General features: G+C 51.5%; 2 protein-coding genes across 5 annotated transcripts in view; one reads left to right on the top strand and one right to left on the bottom strand.

The window, feature by feature from the left end:
- PSMB7 (proteasome 20S subunit beta 7) overlaps window positions 1-14,839 on the top strand; it is a 58,885-nt gene extending 44,046 nt beyond the window's left edge. Inside the window, exons 7-8 of one of the 2 annotated variants that reach the window (XM_003995859.4) lie at window positions 11,533-11,684; window positions 14,599-14,839. In XM_003995859.4, the coding sequence (XP_003995908.1) occupies window positions 11,533-11,684; window positions 14,599-14,710 (264 nt within the window). In that variant the 3' untranslated portion in view covers window positions 14,711-14,839. Of the gene's footprint in view, window positions 1-4,060; window positions 11,685-14,598 lie in introns of those variants that run through there. The other variant, XM_019816496.2, reaches the window with a different exon arrangement.
- Window positions 14,840-15,843: 1,004 nt separating this feature from the next.
- The window catches only part of NEK6 (NIMA related kinase 6), an 85,861-nt gene continuing 78,061 nt past the window's right edge, over window positions 15,844-23,643 (bottom strand). For all 3 annotated transcript variants that reach the window (XM_023242702.2, XM_006939451.5, XM_003995858.5), the window contains exons 9-10: window positions 20,893-21,006; window positions 15,844-17,453 (exon numbers count right to left, since the gene is read on the bottom strand). In XM_023242702.2, coding sequence (XP_023098470.1) covers window positions 17,343-17,453; window positions 20,893-21,006 — 225 coding nt within the window. In that variant the 3' untranslated portion in view covers window positions 15,844-17,342. The remainder of the gene's footprint in view (window positions 17,454-20,892; window positions 21,007-23,643) is intronic.

Genomic DNA, 23,643 nt, shown 5'->3' with positions numbered 1-23,643 from the left:
AACGAAACTCCAGACGGTGTCCAGAGTTGTCTGGGCGGTCATTTCCTGAGTCAGTGTGGCCTTTTAATTAGCATCCGCTCTTCAGTGTGGGATAAGGCCGAGCCTAGCATCCCTGTCCCTGCGTGTGAATATTTAGTGTAGAAAGCTGCCACGTTCCATTAGAGGTGGTTGTGCTTCGGCAGTGGGTGCAGGAGCTGCGTAGACTTTTCAAATGTCCTTTGAGATTTACGTGGCAGTGTAATTGGGAGATGCTGGTGCTTAGTGTGTTGTGCATGGTGGAATGCGAGATTACCTGCCGTAATGAGACCCCAGCAGCATACCTCAGGAAGGTAGTTAAAGTTTTAACCTTAACGGGTAATGTTACTTGTGGGTTTCTGTGAGGTAATTTATACTGCTCTCCCCTAACCCTGAAACTGTGTGGAAACAAAAATAAGAAAATGGTATGAAGTTGTGCTAAATTGATATTTTAAAATTCTACCCGGTAGTACAGATTTTGGAAACTGTTTGCGGCGGACAGCGTGTAGAGCAGAGTCGCGCTTGGAGTCGTTGTCACCCTGTCATAACGTTGGAATATGGTTTTTCTAAACTTGGAACTGCGGTGATACCAGAATATTGAAGGGATTTAAGGACTCACTGACTTTGATTCCTTGACAAGTACAGTGATTTCTTTTAACTGAGGTAAATTGAGTAGGGGTGACAGAGGAGCAAAAACGAGGCACGGTGGAAAGTGCGTGCCTGGGCTTTGAAGATGTCTGGGCGCGAAGATTGATTTTTGCCTCTTGTGTAACCCCTGGAGCCCCAGTGTATGAAATCCAAAATCCAGGCGTGAAATGGGCTTAAGTCAGTACTTGAGGGTACTCTTAGGAGGACCCTGTTTGTAAATTGCACTCAGCTTAACAAAAGTTTGTTCTCTTATCCTCTACTACTTGCCCTGAAATGTCAAAAGAAAATGAAACTGCACTTGCCTTTCTTGATCAGTTTTGGTTAAGATTTATAATCAACCCGTGGCCTGATGGGAAAATAAACTTACATACTTACATGGTATCTTTTTTTGATATACTGGGTGGTTGGAAAACAATTTGACTCATTCTGTTTGCTGAGAGGTTTTATCCATGTAGGCAAAGGAAAACCTTTGAATGTAGTACTGATGTGGTGAATCGATAGGCTGTTGTTTTGGAGTTTGAGGAGTATACATTCTGTATTAGAGAAGTTCATCAGGATGTTCTTAGTTTTACCAGTTGTTAACAAGCACGATGAATTGCTGGAATGATTGAGTGGCATTATGTAAGCTTGCAGCTTTGAAGAATTTTAGAGGTGAACTATTTTAAAAAGGTGAACCCGTGAGCGGTCATCAGTTACACCTAAGGATTAGGCGAGCATCGTTATTGATTTTGGAGACCAGTCGTTCTGAGGTTCTCGTCTTGAGTGAAAAAAACACATGGGCTTGTGAGTCCGACAAAACTGTGTAGAATCTCAGACCTTCTGTTGTTGGCCATGTGCCTTTGGGTTAGTCCTTTTCCCGGTCTGAGCCTTTGTCTCCTGGATTTGTAAATTGGACGTAAGGATTGTTTCTACCTTAAAGGGTTATTCGGAATACTAAGTGGAAGAATGCACTTGGCACGGTGTCTGCACACAGTAATGTAAGTTCTTTTACTGTTTTCTTTTAGGATATAATTTCTAATGAAATACAATAAGTGAAAATGTGCTACTTAGTACAGTTCTTACTGACATGGCAATAAATTCTGTATGGAAGGTGTTCATGTGAACACAGGGTTTTATGGCATCATTTTGAATTTCATTTTTAGTATAATGGTTACTCATAATTGATTTGCTCCGAACTGGGGGTTGAAAAAGAGTACTGAGTTACGATCCGTTGCCCATTGCATCAGTAGTTCTGCACGAGTTAGGCTTTTGGTAGCGGTGTTTGTGAACATTAGAGAAAGGGGGAGAATTAGATCAGGTTAGCATCTGTCATGGATTTCCTGCGTATCAGGCACTGTGCTAGCAGTTTCTCCTGTGCATAGAGTACGTTGGTTTAATCCTTATGACCACCCCGGTGCCAGATGGTTTTAGGCCTCTTTTGCAGATGAGGAAATTGGGACTTAAAAATGTTGACTTTACCACCAGGGTCACATAGTTCATAAGTAACAGGACTTGGATCTCCTGGGTCTTCATTTTCTTAAATTCTTTGCCGCGGCTCCTCCCTCCCTCCTAACAACCTTAAGTAACTGAGAGGGTATCTGAAGGCCGTGTGTGCCTGGGATCCCGGGAAAAGGTGATCAGCCGGGAGCCTCACGGAGGAGCGTCTGAGTTGGTAGCTCCGCACGATCTCCACCCACCTCTTGCCCCGTAACTCCCCCCATCTGCTGTCTGCTTTACTTAGGTCTGTTCACTTTTACTTCCTTATAACTTTACTTTGCACACGGCCAAAACCTCATGACCACGATTTTCCCTTAGAACTTCACGTTCTTTTGGCCCTTGCCCCCACAGTTGACGAACCCCCATACTTTTTCTGCCACACTCCAGAGGCCAGACAAGCATACTTGGAGAGCCCCTGCCACCAATGAAGTGGCATCTAAAAGTTGGCAAATGTTTTGGTTTTTTTCCAGAACAATAGCTTTTACTGGCTCTACCATTATCTTGTCTGTTTTTGGTGACACTTGTTAGGGGTGCCTACCGCAGGAGCTTACTGGTGCCTAGAATGTATAATTTAAGTTAATCATTGCCTCCCATCAACCTACCAGAAAAACGGCTGCCAGGAAGTTATAAAAGGCCTTTCTGTGGTGGCCGAGTTTGTTGAGAGTTGGGTCAGTGCCCGTGACTGATGCTGGAAGTCCGGGCGGCACCCTCCACTTCCCGTCTCCTGCGCTCCCACCTGACCACCGTTTCCTCCTCGCCATGCCGGCCTCCCAGTGCTGTTGATGGTCCCTCTCCCTGCCCCTGCCAGCCCACCGCCATCTCACTGAGAACGCTATAATCACCTGCTCCACTTTCGCCTGCTTTGGCCTCTCCTCCCCTCCTGCTTCTGGGTTGCGGTTTCGTAAAGCTCAAACCTAACTACATCGTTTGCCGGCTTAAAATTCTCCACTTCCTCTCACCACCTCACATGCAGGGCCCGTGAGGTTCTCTGGCATTCAGCCACACTGAACTACCTACCTGACCACACCTTTCTCCTCCTCCCCACTGTCATGGTTTTACTCCTTCCATCACTTCTGCCCCTTGGCTTGGCTATCATTTACTTGTATTGTCAAGACTCAGCCCAGTCTTCATCACCTGAGCCCCATGACACCTCTGTACCTGTAGTTCTCCCATCAGGCCTGCCTCTTAAGACTTCTTTACCACATTGTAGTGAGCTTATCTTCTTTTATAAAAATTTTTTAATGTTTATGTATTTTTGAGACAGAGACAGAGTGTGAGTGGGGGAGGGGCAGAGAGAGAGACACACACACACACACACAGAATCCGAAGCAGGCTCCAGGCTCTGAGCCATCAGCACAGAGCCCAGCATGGAGCCCAAACTCACTAACTGCGAGATCATGACCTGAGTAGAAGTTGGATGCTTAACCGACTGAGCCACCCAGGCCTGTAGTGAGATTATCTTCTCGTTTCCCTTCTCAACTCTACACTTTGGGCAAGGTCTTTGCTCAGACCTTATTTCCAGTGTTTAGCACAGTGTCTGCGGAGCATAGGAGTGTCAGCGTTAGTAAATGTTTGCTGAACCAAGCTGACCCGTACATTTCTTTCAGAGGTTTTGCATCATTTGAAATTTGCTTCGTACGTGGTCATCTTTAAACTTCCTCAGACAAAGGTGCTCTGTATTACGATGGATCTCCTTCTAGTCCTTCATAATCCTTGTGAGACTCTAGAAGCAGGATTGTGCTATAACACAGGCCCCGTAATAACCTTCCCACATGTGCCCTGCACTCTGCAGTGCTTTCTGTCCTCCAGACTTTGGAGGTGGGAAAGGCTCAATGTGAGTGTGGCTCTTGTTTTTTATCTTTGTTGTGACCCAAGGAACAAATTCAGTTCATTTCTCCCCCCTCTGTGTTTTCATCTGCAGGAATTTATTGGCAGAGTTATCACTGACCGCTGGAGAGAGAGAAATATTATGAAGATCTTATTACTACCTGGGGCAACTTGGTTTTCATTTGGAGGATTGTTGAGCATATTTCTTACTCTTTCTTTAAATCCAGTCTTGTTTTTTTCTCTGATTATATTTGATTCACTGCAGCCTTGGAAATATATATTTGTATACACATATGCTGTGAACGCTGATTTCTTCTTCTTGCAGAAAGCAATATGTTCCTGTCTCTCTTGGTCCTTTTCCCTCTGGAAGCTTAGGTGTTTTTCCTTCCATTCACAGTCTCAGAATCCAGCAAGACCTCTTGCTCCCCACTGATTTTCCTGTGGCGGGATAGGAGCACCTAGGCTTTGGTGATGCAAGGCACTGACCTGGCACCCATCCCTGACTCCCAGTCAGACACGGCCGTGTGCCATGAGTGCGTCAGCCAGCCTTTCTGGAGCCTCAGTTTCCTCTGCTCTCAGGCGACGATGAGGAGGGTTAACTAAGTAATGTAAACATTTGGCTCAGACCCAGGGACGTGGTGGGTTCCCCTGTTTTCTCACACCCTGGCCTCTCCTTCTACCCTAGAACTTGCTAACAATTCTGTTTGTAAAATCTGTGCGTCGGGGACGTTTCTGTCCCTTTATTCCTCCCAACAGCCCCTGGACAGAGGCATTAACTCTGTTCTTCCAACAGGCACCCCGTGGCTCCCAGAGTTCAGTGCCGTGTCCGTCAGTGACCCAGCTGTCCTGGCTTTTCTCTTTCCGTAGTGGCAGCTTCTGGCCCCTTTTGGCTCTGCAGCCTCAGACCTCTCTTCTCCTGGCCCTGAGTTGTGATCAGGCTCTTGCATCCTTCAGTGATCTGGGACAGGCCAGCTTGGCAGTGGCGTTGTTGGTAGTTCCTTGAATGTGAACACCCCTTCCCATCCCTGCTGAAAACCTCTGAAATCACTCCTGCACTCCCCGCAGGTTGGTCCTTCCCTGTTTGCATCACCCGGGTCCTGGGTGCCCAAACAGCTGTGGGGGAAAGAATTGGCAGCACCCTGTAGACCTTAAAGACACAGTCACTGCCTCGCTCCCCACCAGCTGCACCTCAGTTATGCCTGACAACCCGCAGGATCACACCGGCGGGCCGGGCCCCGTGGACCCCAACAGCTCGAGCCACAACCAAAACTTGGACACCTTTGCTTTTGTCACATAGCCCAGTCTGAAAAAAAATTAACCTTTTCCACCGTAAAATATGTGGCTACACGGGGGGTACGTCACATCTGTTACACAGTGCGGGAAGCATTCTGCTTGTGGTGGGGGGGACTGTTTTAAAGACTTTTTTGAGCTCTTTAAATTTTATTCAGCCATCAGCCACAAATGACTCCTTCAGGCTGCATCAGTGGCATAGGCAGAACCTTGGCGTGTCCACAGGTCACTGTGGAACGTTATGTTTAAACCTCTTCCTCTCACGTGTTTAAGGGTCTTTGAGTGCTCTTGTTCCCTGGTCCCCAGTTGGGACTGGTGCACTTCTGGAACTATCCCTTTTGGTCTGATCTGTCTCATAACTCATTTCATCTCTGAGTTTGGCAAAGCCACGAATGCGTTTGAAGTTGGTGTTTCATGTTTTCATTCGTCGACATCCGCACCAAGCCCCGTGCTAGCAGCCTGGGATCCGGGGATGGAGACGGGGTGATTTTGGTCCTTTCGTTTGAACCCAGGCTCTCACCACACACCTGGACTTGTAATCTTTTCGGCTGCGGATCATCAGAGCAATAGCAGTTTTTGCCATTTCGAGAAAATCGAAGTGACAAAAGATAATGCAGGTTTCCCAAGATGAATTTGGACTGCTTCAGTTCTCTTTGGCTAAAATTCTTAGTTTTTAGTAAAGGAGCAAACTGTCATGAACTAAATGGTCCTTGCAGATTTCCTAGCAAACAGGAAAAGTGACGGAAGCTGTGAGAGAGTTCAGCTGTGTCGCCATCCACAGCTCTCCCCGGAGCAGAGGTAGGACAGCCACTGTCCCCTGACTCCCTTGGGACGGTGGGGTGGAGGGCAAAGGGAGGCACCTGCGGTACCCCAAAGCCAGGAGAGCCAGGGCAGCCCTGTTCTTCGTGAAGAAGGCTGAGTGTTTCTTCCTTTTTCATTCAGTGCCTCAGCCACACAAACGGGCCAAGTTTCCCGGTAAATAACCCATTGCATTTCTTTCTCAATTCTTAAAAAAGTTCTAGGTCAAGTCAGCTGTTTCGGATGGCTTGCCATCACAGGTGCTCTCACACTCCAAAGCCGTATCTAAAAGTAGTGTGCCAGGGTTTCCATCAGATGCACATTTAATGTTTCGCCCGCCCCTAATGCATGTAAAACGCTGCTCAGCACGCGTAACTGAATGGTAGAACGTAGAGGGTTTATTTAAAGGGTAGTAATTTGATGCTGAACTGTCCAGGGTGCCCATTGGCTGGGGCACCTGCATTTTCCTCTGGCGACATTCCCAATCTAAAAATCACTTAAGTGGGAAGAGAAATTCGATTGTAGCCGTAGGCAAGGATAATGTGGAAAAGTTTCTTTGCAGTACTATTTTGGACCTGCACCATAGTGGATGCCGAGGTAATCTATCAGTTTGTGAGTGTCTACAAAATGCAACTCTCTAGATAACAGGTTTAAAGTAAAGATTTAATACAGTCTCCATCTCCTATGATGTTGCAGTGACAGTTTAAAACTCATTCTCTAAATCTCAGCAGACTTTATAGCTAGCAGTGGGCCAATATAAAGTTTAATGGCATTACAACACATAAATCATCTTTTAAAGATGCTACTAGTAGCTCCAATATTAAATGCAGACAATCGCCTGTGTTATAAATAATTTATCAAACACCATTTCAGATTAGCCTTCCATGCTGAGTTATTTATTTTAGCCTTTTCTGTACGATTCCTAAGGCACTTTTTGAAAGATCCATTACTGGTCAGTTTAATGAACTTGGGGGTCTGTTTTGTCCCCTCAAGCACTCGGGTACAGCTGTGGTGACCATTACATGGCCGACGTGGACCTCTTTGTGCCTTTTACAAGTGCTGCCCATTTGTCATGTAGCGGTAAATGGAGCTGCACATTGGAGTCGAGGGACACATTGCACGATGCAGTGATGGAGACAAACAGATAGCTCTATAAAGTGCTGCTTGTCACAGCTGACTTGTAGTACAGTACATCACTCTTATTGTAATCTCATTTAAGAAGCCGGGGTGGCCCGGGGGACTGATATTCCCAGTTAGTTTGGTCTTTGTAGCCATAAAGCAGGAAGTGCTCCTTTTATATTCTCTGAACTTTTAGGGAGTGTGCTTTTTGCTTGGATTAATTATTACAGGAACTTCTTCACAGAACTGGGTGCAGATTCGTCAGCAGGTTTGTTTGGACCTCCTTCTCCTGGCCTGGGGTCTGGTCCAGGCGGTTGCTGCTTAGAGATAAACGGTCTCTGTGCTTCCAGGAGCCCTCTGGCTTGCTTCATTAAATAAGTTGCCTTTTATTAAGCAACAGCTATATGCCAGACACTATAATAGGTGCTTTCTATACCTTATTTCTAATTCTTGCAGAAGTCCTGTGGTAAATCCTAATTTGTCATCACCGTACTACAGGGAGGGGAGAGTAAACTCAGAGAGGTGAAGTGACTTGTCTATGTTTGCATAGCAGTAAGTAAGAAACGGGGTTCAGACCCAGTCTTTCTGCCTCCACCTCTGCCAGGTTAACTTTTAATCACCAGGTGGTGGTGTTTTGGCTGAGGGTCTCAAAGTAAAAGGAAGCAGCCATTGGGCCAGAGGGCCATTTTTCCGGAAGCCAGGATGAGTCCTGCTGGTTGGTGTGCACACTGAATCCAAGTTCCCCTGTGACTAGCAACGTAAATCCATGAGCAGCTGGCTGGGGGAGGACGCCGGCCTGGCAGTGGGAAAGAGCATGGCACCTGGGCCTGACCAGCTGGGGTCACGGGCTCTGCAGGGTCCTCGTCAGAGCCCCTCTGTAGCAGCTGTCCCTGGGCAGATGCTCCTCAGAACACAGGTTATCCCACGGCTTCCAGAAAAGGGAGCTGCAATTTCTCTATGAAGAATGAATCCTAAAGGAAGAAACGGTGCTTCCTGCATTTATTGTGGGCCAGAGATGGATAAAAATGTGGTGTTTTCCCCAGCTCTTGCTTTTAGTTTGTGGTTCTTCTCGATGGTATTCTTAAATATTTGGTAGAACTTGTTAAAGACAAGAGTTGTTTAATTGTGAAACTCCACTATAAAGAAAACACAGTATGAATATGCCCAGTAGCATATTTGCATATGTGTCTAGAATTTGAGTATGGAAATACAGTGGTAAAAGAGTCTTCGACATACGAAGCATTTCCTGGAACATAGTAGGTGTCTTTTAAATATTTGTTGAAGACATTAACTGTGTAAGTAACGGGTAGACAACAAGTCCTTGGTAATTTTCACCCTGTTCGCCTTTTGACAGGTTTTGGGGGGGGGTGGGGAACATGGGAAATAAGACATGGCTTCTTAGTACTGATCTCTACCATATTATTACAGTATAGAAATGTGTAAGGCGTTGTCTGTGGGCAAGGGTTGTGGGCAAGGTGCTCCCCCACCAGTTGTGGAAATGACCACTGGAGAACTGCTAGTTGGCCCAGAGATTAGTTGGCAGCCACCATCCTTCTCTTGAACATCCCCGGCTTCCAAAGATCCTAGGTGATTGAGGAGTGACATACCCCGAGTCAGGGAACCTGCTGTCCACTGTCCCTAAGTCACCAAGCAGTCCCCAGCCCCCAGCTGAGCAGGTTACTTGTGAGCTGGTGTGGTGCTGTGGCATTCTGGCTCTGAAGTCCAGTGGACCTGTTTTACTGGTTACTAGCTTGGTGACCGTGGGCAGGCCATTCACCCTCTCAGCTATAGTTTCTTTTCAGTACTAACTTCAGAAGAGGGTGAAGGGCAGAGGTAAAAACGATGATTGGCAGTCTGCCTGACTCAGCACTTGACACGTTGTAGTTGGTGCTCAATAAAATGTAAGGTTCATTCCATTTCATGGCAGCTTCAGTCCTGTGTACATGAGATGGGGGTGGGACTGGAAAGAAGATTGCAGGCTTGTGAGATTTTCTTCCTTAAGGAATTATCTTCTCTAGAATTGGTGGGGAGGAGAAGAATTTAAAAGGCATATTTTCTCAATTTTTAAAAGCCTTTTATACTTAAACCATAGCACACACGATAATTTATCAATAAATCAAGCTATACATAGTACATTTTGTACATTTTTAAGTTATTTAAGTTCATCTATTTACATTACAGAATATTTGCAAAATAGAGGCAGATTCACCTGTGATCTCTGCACTGTCGCATTCTGGTATCTGTGTGCCCAGTTTAATTCATGGACATTAGATATGCATGCCTGATATCATGGGTAGATCTCCGTTTCCTCGAAGTCTTCCCCCATCCCCGTCCCCAAAATCTGCATTCAGTCCTGAGTGCTGCCAGTAGGGTTTGTGGCACCCACCGGGTGCTGTTGGCTGGCTCGAGGCACCGGCAGCAGTGACGAGAAAAGCCGTGATGACAGAGCAAAGGAAATCCTCAAACAACAGAGAAGAGAAAGGAAGAGGAGAGGGTTGGTCGGGAGCAGGGGAATAAGGAAGGTGCCCTACACACACGCGCATGCGCACATGTGCAAACTAGCCATTTAGTAAGAGAAACAAGTTGGAATGAGGCTTAATGAGCAAGTGTGTTAAGTTACTGGTTGGTTTTTGCTGTCTGTCTGGTAGCAGCAGCCATCTCCCTAAGATGCTTGCTTTGCTACCACTTTCACTGGCTTTTGGCCTGTTGGGAGCCCCAGGAGAGAATTCCTGGTTAGAGGATCCTCTGTGAACGGATTCTCACGGGGCCGTAAATGCACAAGAGATAAACCAGCTCTGTTGGTCCCACATGGGTGCCACTCAGGAAGTGAAAAAACCTGGTGGCGTAAAGATCCAAATAACCCCTCAGCTCCTACTGCTGGGTTGCTGAGGATCCCACTTCCAGCAGAGCCCTCTCTGTCCTTCTCCGAGTCTGTAGAGGGCGCTCATGTCACTGGAATCCCACTTCCTGGCCTAGGGCAGGCAGAGGAGCAGGAGCCCTGAGTGCCTCAGATCCTTTCGTCAGGGAAAGTCAGCAATCTGCCCTTCGGCGATCTCAGGACGCCTTTGGGGCAGGGAGTGATATTTCTCAAAGGGTGGTATTTAGATGAGCTCTTTAGTTCAGCTTGCACGCTTAGGCACTCGCGTGCTAGTGGATTAGGAAGGGGCAGCACAGGTTAGAGTCCCTTCCTTGGGAGAATGGTTCGTTTTTTGTCCTTCTTGCCTGGAGAACTTGTATTTCATGTTCTCCACGTCCCACTGTGCTGCCTCCATTACCTGCCTTTGGTTTTACTGCCTTGTTTTCTACATGCCAGGCACGTGGCCTTTCAGCCCTTCCCGAAGCTTTGCTGACCCGGCTGGTGTTCCCACGGCTCCTTCTCAGTTATCTGTTAGCCCATATCACACTTGCCTTGTAGTTACTTAAGTCTCATACCCCCACCGGCCTCTAAACCCCTACAGGGCAGAGACCTTGGGGCCTCATCCATCACTTCAGCCCTAGCTTCTAGCATAGGACCTGGCGTGTGAGAGGCCTTCTCAGGTAAGAAATGAATTAATCCACTTAAGTAACTGTTGGTGACTTAGACTTGCTTCTAAAATGAGTAGAAGAGAGAGTGATTCAAAGAAATGAGTCACCTCAGTGAATTCGTAGACTCTTTATTAGAAGGCAGTAGATTTTCTTGGGTAAGAGGTCCTGCCCTTGGCTTTGCCACCATTTTCCTAGAACTATAATGTTTTGGTGTGTGTCCTACCACCCCCCCCTCCCCGTGATACTGACTTCTTCATTATGTTACCTGGAGGCAGGTTCCAACCATTATTGCACACTTTTGACCAGGGGTTAGCAAACTACAACCCATGTGCTAAATCTGGCCCACCGCCTATTGTTAATAAAGTTTTATTGGCACGCAGCCACACACATTTGTTTATATATTGAGTGTGACTGTTTTGTGCTACCATGACTGAGTTGAGTAGTTATGACAGAGACAGTAGATCTACAAAACCTAAAATATTTACTTCCTGGCCTTTTACAAGAACAGTGTACTGACCCCTCTTTTAGATGACCCGTTGCTGTCTGCCAGCCCACAGTCCTCGGTTATGCAGGGATTATCTGATGTGAAGCAGCATGTTGAAGAAGGGGTACGTGCATAAAGGGTTTGAAACACCTGGTTCCAGCACTTGCCATTCGAGGAACATTCAGCACATTGTTGTGGTACTGTGAGATCTCTTCTTCATCTATAAAACGGGCATGGAAAATGTCTGCCTCACAGGTGATCCCGTGCCCTGCTTGTGAAAGCACTCTGTGGATGTCCGAGCAGGCCCTCAGAGCAACCGTGGACATTATTGCTGCTGTTCTCTTTCTCAGGAGGAGGAAGCCAAGAAACTGGTGAGTGAAGCCATTGCAGCTGGCATCTTCAATGACCTGGGGTCTGGAAGTAACATTGATCTCTGTGTCATCAGCAAGAGCAAGCTGGACTTTCTCCGCCCGTACTCCGTGCCCAACAAGAAGGGGACTAGGTGAGTGAAGGAGATGAAATTCTGCCTGTGGCCCTAACTTCCTTGGCCACTCTCAATCTCTCCGTGGCATTTCAACTGGGTTTTCTTGACTGTTAGCCACATTAGGTTTAAGTAAATCCAGTGTCCCTGGGCCGGCCTTACACAGCAGACCTGTGAGTCCTTATTTGCTTTATTTGCTGTCAGGTGTAGAAAAGTGATTTAATTTGAAAATGTTGGTGGGAGAGGGAGAGCAGGGCCCAGGAAAGAGCCCTACCCTGGAGGGTTGTGGGGGAGAGGTTCGAATTGCCTGGTGTTCTTTCTCTGCTCTCTTAAAGAAGCCCCTGAATTCTGTATGAAATTCTGTGAGAAGCATTTTTTGGGGAAACCAGCCCATAGCTTTTCTCAGAGTGGTCCAGGAGTCGCAAGCAGTTATAAACCATTCGTTAGGAGTCTCTGAAAGTCTTGGGAGCTGACTGGTGCCTCCTGCCCTCCAGGGAGCCCTGTCCTTTAGCCCGTGGCCATGTGCCGAGCAGGCTCTGTGTGCCGGTGGTGCGGCCCGGGCTCGGACTGGGGGACAGGGTTCTAGACGATTTGCTGAACAGAAGTGGAAGGTTTCCAGCCCTCGTGGCTGGAGCATGCAGACGAGCTGCTCATTTGCGGTCTCCCGTGGCCGTCCGGCCGTCCTCTGGCTCCCGGCCTCTTCTGTGGCCCGCGTGGCTCAAGACGTGGCTCCTGACCGCTGCTTCCAGCCGTGTCCGTGCGAATGCAGCACGGCAGGATTTATAAACTCGACCACTTCCGTTTCGCCCCACATCTAGCCCAGAGTGTGGCAAGCACCTTCTGGAATGCTGACTTTAACGCTCACTACTCATACCCAGATTCCAAATCGGGATTAATTCCAAGGAAAGAGTAGAACATTGAGAACCAGCACTGCTCTCGGCATTGTGGGAACTCCCGTGTGCTCATGGAGGGTAGGGCAGCTCAGCAGCAAGAAGTTCTCGCTCAGGGGTTGGAGAAATGTCGTTGCCTGGCGTGTGACTTTGGGCGTGTCAGTGTCCCAGTCTTTGAAATGATGGAGCTCGATTAGGTGATCTCTAACAACCTGTGGGGTACCTGGCGCCGTACTGGGGGAGCAGGCTTTGCCAAGCTCCCTGACGGACTGCCTCCCCTATTATTTGCAAGATGCTTCGTGAGCTGAACAAGTCCGTGGCGAAGAGTTCGGGGAGGGGGCATGGTTACACTCCATCCAGGCTGAACGGTGTCCTGGGTGAGGATTCCGGAAGCCATGTTTGAGCCACGGAAAAGTATTTGTGTTGGATGAGGAACCTGTGCTCAGCAGTAGCACATCTTAATTCTTGGAGACGCTGGCTTTCCTCTGGAAAGGAGACTGAACGAGAACAGAAACAAAATGATCCCGTCGGCTGGTTGTGAAGATTCAGTGAGGTGGTGTGAAAGGTGCTGGGCCCGTGGCAGGTGTGGGCAGCCTGCTCTCTAGATGGAGCTTGCTCGCTCCTCGGTGCCTGGGCCCTGAGGCAGGTGCCATGTGGCGTCAGGCCCTGTGACGACAGTGTGTACTCTGGGATCTTCCCGTCACCTTTTCTGCCAGTGGCTGATCGCCGGGGCACTCCCTGGGGTAGGGGAACCTCTCCCAGAGTGGGCAGTCCGGGGGGAGAGCGTGGGGGCAGAGCCTCAGGCCTGGGCAGGTGCAGACCCGGCCCCGCACCTTCCTCTCGGCTCTGCCCCCAGCCCTCCGCAGCCCTGCTCCGGGAAGGAAGCCCTTTCTGCATGCTGACACCAGGCACCATGACCAGGGTGGCGGGGCGGCTCCCGCGGCCAGGCCTCCCACAGATGTTGTGCTTCGGAGGAGTTGGGCGCAACAGCCACGTGGGGCTCTGGCTCCAAGAGGACAGGCTGCCAAGGGCCGGTCTGGGGGAGGGAGCCACGTCTTCACACTGGCACGGGCGGGTGGGGCACATCTTTAAAAGGTGCTGCTGGTCCCTCCTTGGGACCCGAAGGTTTGGCAGAAACGCGGCCAGCCATTCTTTGCTGCTCAGGCTCCTCTGACGTCACCCACTTTTTTCTGCTTCCTGCTCCCTGTTTGAGCACAAGTGCCCATTCGAGGGGGTGATTTTCGAGGAGCACGTGGTCATGGCACAGCTAGCAGCCTTCTGTTAGTCCGTGCCAGATTGACAGAAATAATGTCCCAGCTGGGGACAGACCAGAGGAACAGTTGGATTTGTACTGTTTGACGATATTGTAATTCCTGGCCCCAGTGTGAGAATTAGCAGCTCAAATGTGGATCTCACAGACTGCTTGTGCTCAGAGAAACCGCTGTCGACTCAGAGGTGTGGGGAGTGTCGTCGCGGTGATCTGCCACGCCGCCACAGGCAGCAGGCCACCCTCCTCGAGGCTCAAGGGTGTCGTCAACAGTGACAAGCCCAGAGTGCGGCTGTGGGCCATTTTTATACTTAAAATGTTCTTGAAGTGTTCAAGATAACATTTAAGTCATCCTTTTTTCTATACAAGAGAAGGGTGATGGCGGCTTAACAGATCTGCTTCCCGCTGATACTGAAAGGTGCTCTTGGGAGGTTGATGCTCGAAGGCAAATGACCAAGTGTTTTCCAGCATCTTCTGGGGATGGTAAGGTGGTGGGGAAGGAAATCTGAGTGCCCATTAAGTGCCAGGTGCTCTGCAGGAGTGCTTTTAATGCACATCTCTCCCAGGCGTCCCTATTTTGTGGCACTTGAGCACCGAGGAGAGCGAGCCTTGGGACGGCTGAGTGAATCCCCCCCCAGGCTACAGAGCAGGGAGTCAGGAGAGCCAGGCTCTGCGTCCGGGCTGTTCGCCACCTTACCTGAGCGCATGTCCCTCGCTCCGGCCCCGTGTGGGGCCCCTTGAGGAGATCCTAACTCGGCCTTTGTTTCTGTCCCGTTAGGTTTGGCCGGTACAGGTGTGAGAAAGGGACCACCGCAGTCCTCACGGAAAGGGTCACTAGCCTGGAAGTCGAGGTGCTGGAAGAAACCGTGCAGACGATGGACACTTCCTGAATGGTGTCCATGGATTGGGGTGGCGGGGTTACTGCTCTACCGGAGGGGGGGCAGTGGAGGCTCCCCCGTGAGACATTCGTTTGGCAGTGTGTGCTGATGAAACCCAATAAAAAATGAAAACCAAACTGAGTGGCTGAGGTCTGGGGGTCGTGCGGTTTTTTTGGCCACCAAGGCTCAGTGACCTGGCCCGAGTGCCAGTCTGCGTTCAAGCAGGCGTGAGAGCAACGTAACCCTCCTGAAAGCGGGTGAGGCCTCATCCGTTGCAGAAGTCAGATGGACCTTTCTCCCCACCCCTTGTGCTACTTCTCTTTCTTCAGGGCGGTCCCAGGTTTTCTTGCTTTGTTTTTTTAGGATGAGGGCAGCACAGCCTTTTACCTCAGCAGCCAAACAGGAAGAAAGTAGAGACGATCAGTTCTAAGTACCCAGAAAATGCAGGTAGGTCAGGTGGTTTGCTTCTCCGTGGCTGTGTACAACTGGGTGCGCTCCACTTGGGCCAGTTTCACGAAGTCAGAGGAACGCTTTGGGGCTGTCGGTAATGAGTGGGATACCATCATTTCACAGGCACTCAGGCCTGCTGAATGGTTGAAATCTCACGCCTCCAGAGCGTTCTGGAGTAGGCGGTGTTGCTCTCATAGTGTTGGACGTAGATGGCATGCAGAAAGCAAGTTCATCTGGGTCTGAGGCGGATTCTGCCAAGGGTGACACAGTAGAGGCTCAGAGCCTTAAAGAGTAGGTGTTAAAAGAACCTGTGTGGAATCAGAAAAACCTTCAGTGGTAGAGGCGAGGCGGAAGATAGGGCTTCGACTCTCCCCTAGAGATGGCGTGCTGGGATACACAAGAAAGAGTCCCGGCACCAAGGTCTTCCAGAAGGAACCCACTCTCGGTCCAGCCCCCCCCCCCCCCCCCCCCCTGTTAAAACTGCAGAGAGAGGGGTAGGGAGAACAACGCAATTACTTAGGGCAGCGTTGTGGCTGACCATTGTCAGAATTATCTGGGGAGCTGAAGAAAATTCCAAGACTACTCAGAATGCCTGGGGTCGGAGAAATGTTTTTTAAAGGCGCCTCAAGAAATGTTGCTGACAAACGAAGCTGCTGTAAAATTACGAATCCATGAATTGTACACATTCACAGAAGTGACCCCTCTTACCCCATTTTATTTCAAACATGGAGAACAAGTACAAAGCAAAGGCTGCATCTGAAGAAAATGTCTCAAACCCGACAGTGTTACAGTAGAACAGAGTTCACACATGGAAACAGAGCAGTGGCCCAGCCCAAGTCCTTTATCCCCAGGGAGGCCTGGGCCCCTGGTCAGCAAGTTGGCTGCAAGCGGACCACCTGACCAGAAGGCTAACAGCGGGCGGGCATGTCTCTATCTAGCTGGAGGGCTGAACTGTCACCAAGTCAGCGGGTGACAACTTAGACCATTTGAGGATTAACTTGAGTATAAGCAAACGATTTCCTTCAGAGTTTCAGTTTTCCTTAAGTTCACATTTATAAATTAGTCTTCACAGTTAATCCTATTTGGGAACAAATAAATGAACATAGTTCTGGTTTCCTACGCATAATACAGCTGTATGTTAACTCTTGACTTACATGGTCCATGGGTCAGTTTTGTGAAGGGGGGGGGGAGTGGCAACCATTTTGGGATCGTCTGCAAGGCGATGATGCTAGGTAACTTGCAGATTTTATTTCAAATTCTGTCAGCAACGCTGAAGGTAGATAGTCTTAGTCCCAGTTTACAGATGAAGAAATTAAGGCTCAGGCTAAGGAAGATGCCCAGGGTCGCGGCAGGAAGTTGCAGAACCAGAACTTGCACAGAGAACAGCCCAAGGGCATGTTTTATATTTGTATTTTTTTTTTTTTTTGTACCCCATGCTTCCTTCCCACAGAGGACAACGCTTAACACTGATTGTTAAGTGACCTGCCAGCACTGAAGCAGGTGACAGAAGTGCCTGCTACATGGCAGGTGTTCAGGAGAAGGCGGCTGAGCCGGACTGCATGGAAGGCACACGTGGCTTCCCAATATTATTTGCCTTCTGAAGCTCTGTGCCAGATGCTGAGTTCTCCTCATCGTCATTCATCGAGTTACAAACATAGATAAAATATTAGGAAAATCACTCTGCTTAAAAAAAAATTATTTCCACCTTATCCTTTTACAACAGAGCAAGCACACAGCTTGATTTTTTAAAAAAGATTCTAAGAGCTAAACCGAACTTGCTACTAACCATTTTGAAAGGCTCACTACAAATCACACGGTCTCCTGCAACCCCCCCCTGTTCTTACAAACCTTGACAGGTCACTGAAGGAATTATCCTCAAGATTCACATTACAGTCCAGACACATGGGGCGCGTCAGTGGCTCGCCCAACCACTCACCCTTGGTAACAACCCAGCTGAGATTGTCCACAAAAGTTTAAAGAAAGGACTTTCGAATTTGACCACCAGTTAACGTGTGACCAGTGCCCCTCCCCCCAGCTGCTCTGCATTCGGCATCTGCTGTAAAGCCCGGCCCCCTCGGGGAACCCGCTGAACCCTCTTGTCTTAGTTGATCTAGGCTACCAGGTGGCCACTTTGGAGAGAAGACTCAAGTAAGGCAAAGTGGTGCGGCTCTGATAAGGCACGCTGCGTCCACGTTCAGGTGCTTGAAGTCCACACGTGCATCTGTTTGGCAACCTGGTGCACATATCCGATGTCCGGTCTCTGGTTGGGGTCGGGGTAGATGCACATACTGACCAGTTCTCGCAACTGTAAGAGAGAGAACGCTGCGTGTTATTTGTAAGGAAGCAGCAGCCTCTTGAGGCTCTGCCGGCACTTGACCTGTCTCGACTCCTTCAACCCTCGCGGCTCTGGGGGGTGAGGGCTGGCACTTCCAGTAAGTGACGGGTGTGCAGGCACGGCCACCGCGGAGAGCCAGCCGAGACCAGTCCTGCGCCTGTCCGGCCCCGAAGGCCATGCTCCGAGACCTCGCGAGCGGGTACGTCCAATCGTGAACTTCCAGCTGCCCACGCTGCTGTGTGCCTGTGTGTGTGTGTGTGTGTGTGTGTGTGTGCGCACGCGCGCGCGTGCTGTCGGTCATGCGGATACCCAAACCAGAGGACAAAACTCAAGGCGAGGGCTTATTGATGATAATAAATGCATTAACATGCAGCAGGGCTGCAGTCTGCCCACCCCCTGGCCTCTTTATTGTGCTCATGAAAGACAGAGCTTTTAATTATACAGACACCGAAGGCTGCTCCTGCCTCGGGGTGGGGGAGGGGCGCCTTGAGCCTCTGATCGCCTCGTTCTTCTGATAGCCAGAGTGCCAATTATTTTAATGGTAATTAAAATAATGACCTTAAAAAGCCTGCGTCTCAACTTGCATCACTGGGCTCGCTGCAGTTTTAAATACCTGGTGCTGCAGGGGCTGGCCGGCCCTGGGGTCAGGGGCAACGGCGGAGAGACTCTTGGTTCCCAATAAGGGGGCTCTTGCGGACTCGGTGGCCACGCTCAGGGAGTCTGGGGAGGGCGGAGGGGTCACGCGGAGGCCTCGGGGCTACTGTACGTGCTCCGCGTTTCACACCTGAGGTGTTTCGGGCTGCAGACGAGGTTTTTCCTGGTCGGGCATCGGGAGCATCTCCTCCAATCCTCCTTTTTGGGGTTCCGCTTTCTCGGCACCGGGAAGCCCCCCGGACAGGCGCTGAGGCCGAGTCTGCGGTCAGCCCAACACGCCTGGAGTCTGAGGCTGCCCACGACGAGCACGTACTTTTCAGAGCCCGGCGGCAGTCAGGGGAAGGTGGCGGCTGGCCCCTGACAGCTTAATGTACCCAAGAAAAACACATCAGGGTAAAGTCATTGTGACTCCCAGTTACTCCTCTGTGAGTGGACTGTGCGGTTGGCCAGAAGAGCAAGTTTGGTAAACTTCAGAAATCAAGAGAAACAGACAATAAAGTGTCTTTATACCCATTTCTAAGAGGTGATGTAAACTTCAAAAGTGAGGTGTACTGAGTGACTCCAGTGCTAAGAAGCATCTCTCCTTAACACACTGCCTAGAAATGCTGGGTGTACGAGGTGAAAGCCAGATGCCCTGGGGAGTACGAGGTCACGGAGTTGGAATGATGGACTTGGGAGGGAAGGGGGCTGAGGGCTTTACTCAGCAGATTCATTCATTTCAGCTTCTGTCTGGAAGGCAGAGAGAAGTTGTGATCTGCTCCAAATTGCAAGTCTAAGCTTCTAAATGGTACAGAGTTCCAAATTTGTTCATTTACTTATTTTGTAAAGTTTTGAAAATGCTATTTGTTTATTTATTTATTTATTTGAGAGGGGCGGGGGACAGAATCTGAAGCAGGCTCCAGGCTCTGAGCACACAGCCCGACACGGGGCTGGAACTTGTGAACCGTGAAATCATGACCTGAACTGAAGTCGGATGCTTAACTGACTGGCCCATCCAGGCACCCCTCCCAATTTAAAACGGTAAGAAAAGAGGGGCCCCTGGGTGGCCCAGTTGGTTAAGCATCCAACTCTTGATACTGGGTCAGGTCATGATCTCGCGGTCATGGGATCGAGCCCCTCGTCGAGCCCCTCAGTATGGAGCCTGCATGGGATTCTCTCTCTGCCCCTCCCTCTCCCTCGCTCACACACACACACACACACACACACACACACTCTCTCTCTCTCTCTCTCTCTCTCTCTCAAAAATAAACTTAAAAAAAAGGTAAGAAAAGAAAAACCAAATGCAACTATTAACTTGGTTAAGAAATCTAGTTTTTCCTTTCCTGCCAACTTCCACTCCAGAGCACTTCGACTTCTTCCAACGATACGTAGAAGAATTCTGTAAACCACTGAGGCAAAGTGAGAGTGTGTACCGAACAACCCAAGGAATGTGTACTCCTGGTCCTCTCTCTCTCCTCTGGGAGCATGCAAAGCCAGTGAGCACAGCCTTAAGAATGAAGGCTGCCAAGAGAAGGGTGGCTCACGACCCTTTTGGCTGGCCTGCCTGGACATGGGGTTCAAGCACGTTGGGAGACCTGGTCTCTGCAGCTCAAGCCCCTGGGAGACCAGGGCTGCTCCTTTCAGAACCTTCGGGATGGGGATCGCAGCGAGCTGTACAGGTGGCACCTCATCCCAGCTGGACACCTGGGTACTGGAGACATGTGCCATCAAGATACGCTGGCACAGTGGTTGGGGGCGGAGTCTCTGGGTTCAAATCCTGCCTCCACCGCTCGCAAGTTACGTGACCTTGGGAAAGTTACTTTAACCTATCCGTGTCTCGGTTTCCTCAGTAAAATGGGAGTTGGGGAGCGGGGAGGACTCAACGGTAAGTCATAAACGTGGGCTGTTACCGTGACAGTAGCTTCCGGTCAGTGTTAGCCTGGTGCTAAACTGAGCGCATCACATGCATTACCCTCATCCCTACGCCGACCCTGTGAGGGAGAGTCTGGGATCATCGCCACGTTACAGACGAGGAAACGGAGACTCAGAAGGGACTCACCCGAGAGCGGTGAAGGGAGCGTGCAAGTGAACACATCTGTCTACGCCCTCAGCCAGGCTGTGTCGTAAACCTGCCCTTTCATCTTCACATTTGATTCACAAAGGTGAAACCTTAGCCCTATTTTCAAGAAGACGGACCTGAGGAAGGGGACACTCAGCCAGTAGCTGGCACGACCCAATGCCAGACCTGTCCGTCTGTACCCAGAGCAGAACGCTGACGGTAAGAACCCAAGGTGTGACTCAGGTCTGTGACAGTAGGGAGACCAGTCCGCTTGCCGTGGCTTCCGGTCGTGGGAGCGGAGTAGCAGCCGGCCGGCCGGGCTACGGGGCAAGCCAAGGCCCCGCCGCCTCCCGCCTCCGCATCTGGTTCCTGTTGTCTGACACCACGTGGAGCCCGTCTCCGCGACCCGCGGCAGCGAGCGTCCCACTCAAGCACCGGGGTGGGAGCCAGATGGGCAGAAGTGTGCCCACGGGGCCTCCCCGGCCAGCTCCTGCTGGATTCGGTGCCGGTGGGCAGGCCACAGGCTGCCGCTGGGGGCCCACACTGGTGTCTGTGAAACCTCTCCCGTAAAACTAATCTACTTTGCCCCCTCACTGAGTCGCTTTCCCAGAAATGTCCACCCGGCGAGGTGAACCGCCGCTCAACCCCACAAGATGCCTCTGCTCGTGAGCCACTGCTGGCCATCGGAGTCCCCAGGTCTGGTGACAGCAAACCCACCTTCTCAGAGTAATGTTCTCCAGGGAGAGGTGGGTAGTCACATTGCTCGATCTTCTGACAGAGGGAGAAGAGATTCATTTTATCTCCATAGAAGGGGCTCTGGAGAGCTGCCATCTGCAAGGGGAGAGGGTGAGAGGCATGAGTTTGCAGCCCTGAGGTCCGGGGACAAAGGGGACCGCTCCGGATGGCCGTACGGTCCTTCTCTGGTCCTTGCTGCGACTGTCGGGCAGGCCGTCTTCACAACCCCGACGAAGCTGGGATTCAATAGAAAGCAGCAGTTTTAACGTGATCCTTGTCATATAAGCAAAGCAAGCGGCACAAGGTTTCAGTGACAAAACCCGAAGGGCAACGAGGCGGGGGGAGCCGCGGGCAGGCACACCCCGCCTCACACCTCAGCTCCCAAGGCCTGAGTTTTGGCCGTGCGTGCCGCGCCGGCAGACGGAAAGAGGCTCTGCTCACCGGGATCGGGGCCCAGCAGGCCCGCTCTGGTACCCTGTCTTCTACTCCTAAGAAGCAATTCCAAAGACACCCGTGGGAGGATGTCCGAGGAGTACATTCAGGGAATTACTTACCCGAGGACCAGCGTGTTGGGGGGTGGTGGGGAGGTAAGGTTTTGGTTTGCATTCTGGCTATTTCGCTAGCTGCGAGTTCAGGGTTCTCTGTGGAAGCTGGACGCCCAGACATCATCAGGGAGGAGGGGCGGGAGGAAAAAGGCCGGCCGTTGGCCGCCGACGGCAGGGGCCTGGGACCCTCCGCTCGGCAGAAGCTCCAGGGTGGAAGCAAGTGCCCGGCTCTGCGCCCTGCCTGCTGCGTCTTCTGTCTTCTGCCCTCTGGTCTCTTCGTCCATAAAATGGAAAGACGCTCCACGCACAGGGCTGTGGTGAGGCGTGGCTGGCACCAGAGGTGCCAGGAGCTGGGGCTTCCCGGCCTCCCCACCCCGACCGTTCAGGGCTCTACTGGCGGGGTGTCTTCAGAGGGGGTACGGGGGAGCTACGGGCGGCTCCGTCAGGCAGCCGCGTGGCGGCCCAGCGCAGTGCCCGCCGGCCCCATCTGCTGATTAATCCACGATGGGATTCAAGTGCTTCTTGTCACTCCCACTCACTGTCGCCTGCCTCCGAGAGACGGCCCAACGCCTCCCGCTGATGAAGTGCCCTTGGGTAATTGTGCCTGCCCGTCCGTTTGGCCTCGGTTCCCTTCGAGGAGCCGGGCTGCCAAGGCCACTCTGTGCAGACTCCTTGGCCGGGGCGCTGGGCTACCCGAGGACTCCTCACTTGTCCTCGGGCCCCGGAGGACAGGCCAGCAAGCGCGATCTCAGGGCAGGAAGGAGCCCACGGGTGCTGGGTTTATGGGTGCCTGCTAGCTTTAGTGTCCCGGTCTGCCCCCCATCCTCTGTTCACCCCCGTGAACAGGTCTGGCGGCCCCCAGGGCAGGGCGGCCTCCTTCAGGAGGGCCCAGGGGGCTTCAGACCCAGGCAGCATCCTTGGGTCTACACACGGCCTTTGGGGAAGCAGCCGAGCGTGACCTGGAGACTGGTTTCCTCTGACCCCGGTCCAGGCGTCTGCCCGGGGCGGCACCTGTGCGCCCAGGTGCCTGGGCCACGCCCGAGCTTTCAGGTGGACGTTTAGGGCCGGCCTCACCCCTCCTCCCGTGACCAGGGACTCCGACCCCCGCTGAGGAGGGCTGCGGGGAGTGGCCCTGGTCCTCGGCAGGGAAGGCTGTGTACGTGGAGGCCCTGCCCGCCGCAGGCTCCGCCAGCCTGACAGGGAGCTGGCTTCACCACTGAGTGTGCAAAATGGCATCGCTCGGGTGATGCGTTTCCAATAGTTAAAATGAGAGCCTCGGGTGCAAAGGGTTAATTGGGCAGCTTCAAAAGGACATCTGTTGCCACAGCGGAGAGCAGCTGAGGCTCCGGGGCGGTCACTCGGGGTGATCTGCGTGCCCCGCGAGTCGTGGCTAGATGATTAAGACAGATTTTCCTGGAAAGTGTTTCTGCTCAGAGTAGAAAGGACATTTAAAATGTTGGTCCACTAACACAGGCCCTGGCTTTCCATGTGTTGGAGCTGGGAGGCTGGCGAAGCCCTTTGACGAGCCAACCTGGTCTGCACGAACCTTGCTGTTTAGGAGTCCAAAAGGGCCCCAGAAATTGGTGGCCTTCAGTGCACCCCTGCCTCCTTTCCGGCACCCTCCCACACAGGCCTGACCGGGGTCGGCAGCGGCTCCACCAGGGAGGCCCTCCCCCCCCGCCCCCCTGGCCTCCCCGCTGACAGCGGCTTCTCCATCCACACAGGCAGATTCTAGTGGCAGCGACGTCCCCCCACCGCTGCCCCTCCAGCTGCGGGCCCTGGGCCTTCCACCCGGATCAGGGCACTGGGCTGTGAAGGAACCTCGGGCTGCCCGAGAGGCTGGGATTAGAACGATTACCCCGAACGACGAGATCCTCGCACCGGCGACCACCCACGTCTGCACGGGCGACGCGGAGGAGGAATCGCCGTTTGGGGCCGATCCTGGCTGTCTGTCAGGGCTGCCGGAGCCGTGGCTCTCAGCACTGCTCCTCAAATGCAGAACTGTCCCTCTGCAGTGTTATCGGGATGACACACGACCGGGGACCTGGGAGAGTGCCGGCACTCGCCCCCGCGGGGGGTGCTCGGAGAGACTGGTGTGCGATCTGAGATGTCACAGGAAGAAGGGCAACTGCCTTTGACTCCTGCTCTGTCGGGGCCCCCGACGCCCATCTTGTCACCTAGTGTCTCC

Source organism: Felis catus, chromosome D4, assembly GCF_018350175.1.
Source record: "Felis catus isolate Fca126 chromosome D4, F.catus_Fca126_mat1.0, whole genome shotgun sequence".
Classification (NCBI taxonomy): Eukaryota; Metazoa; Chordata; class Mammalia; order Carnivora; family Felidae; genus Felis; species Felis catus.
This window is presented reverse-complemented; position numbering and strand designations above follow the sequence as displayed.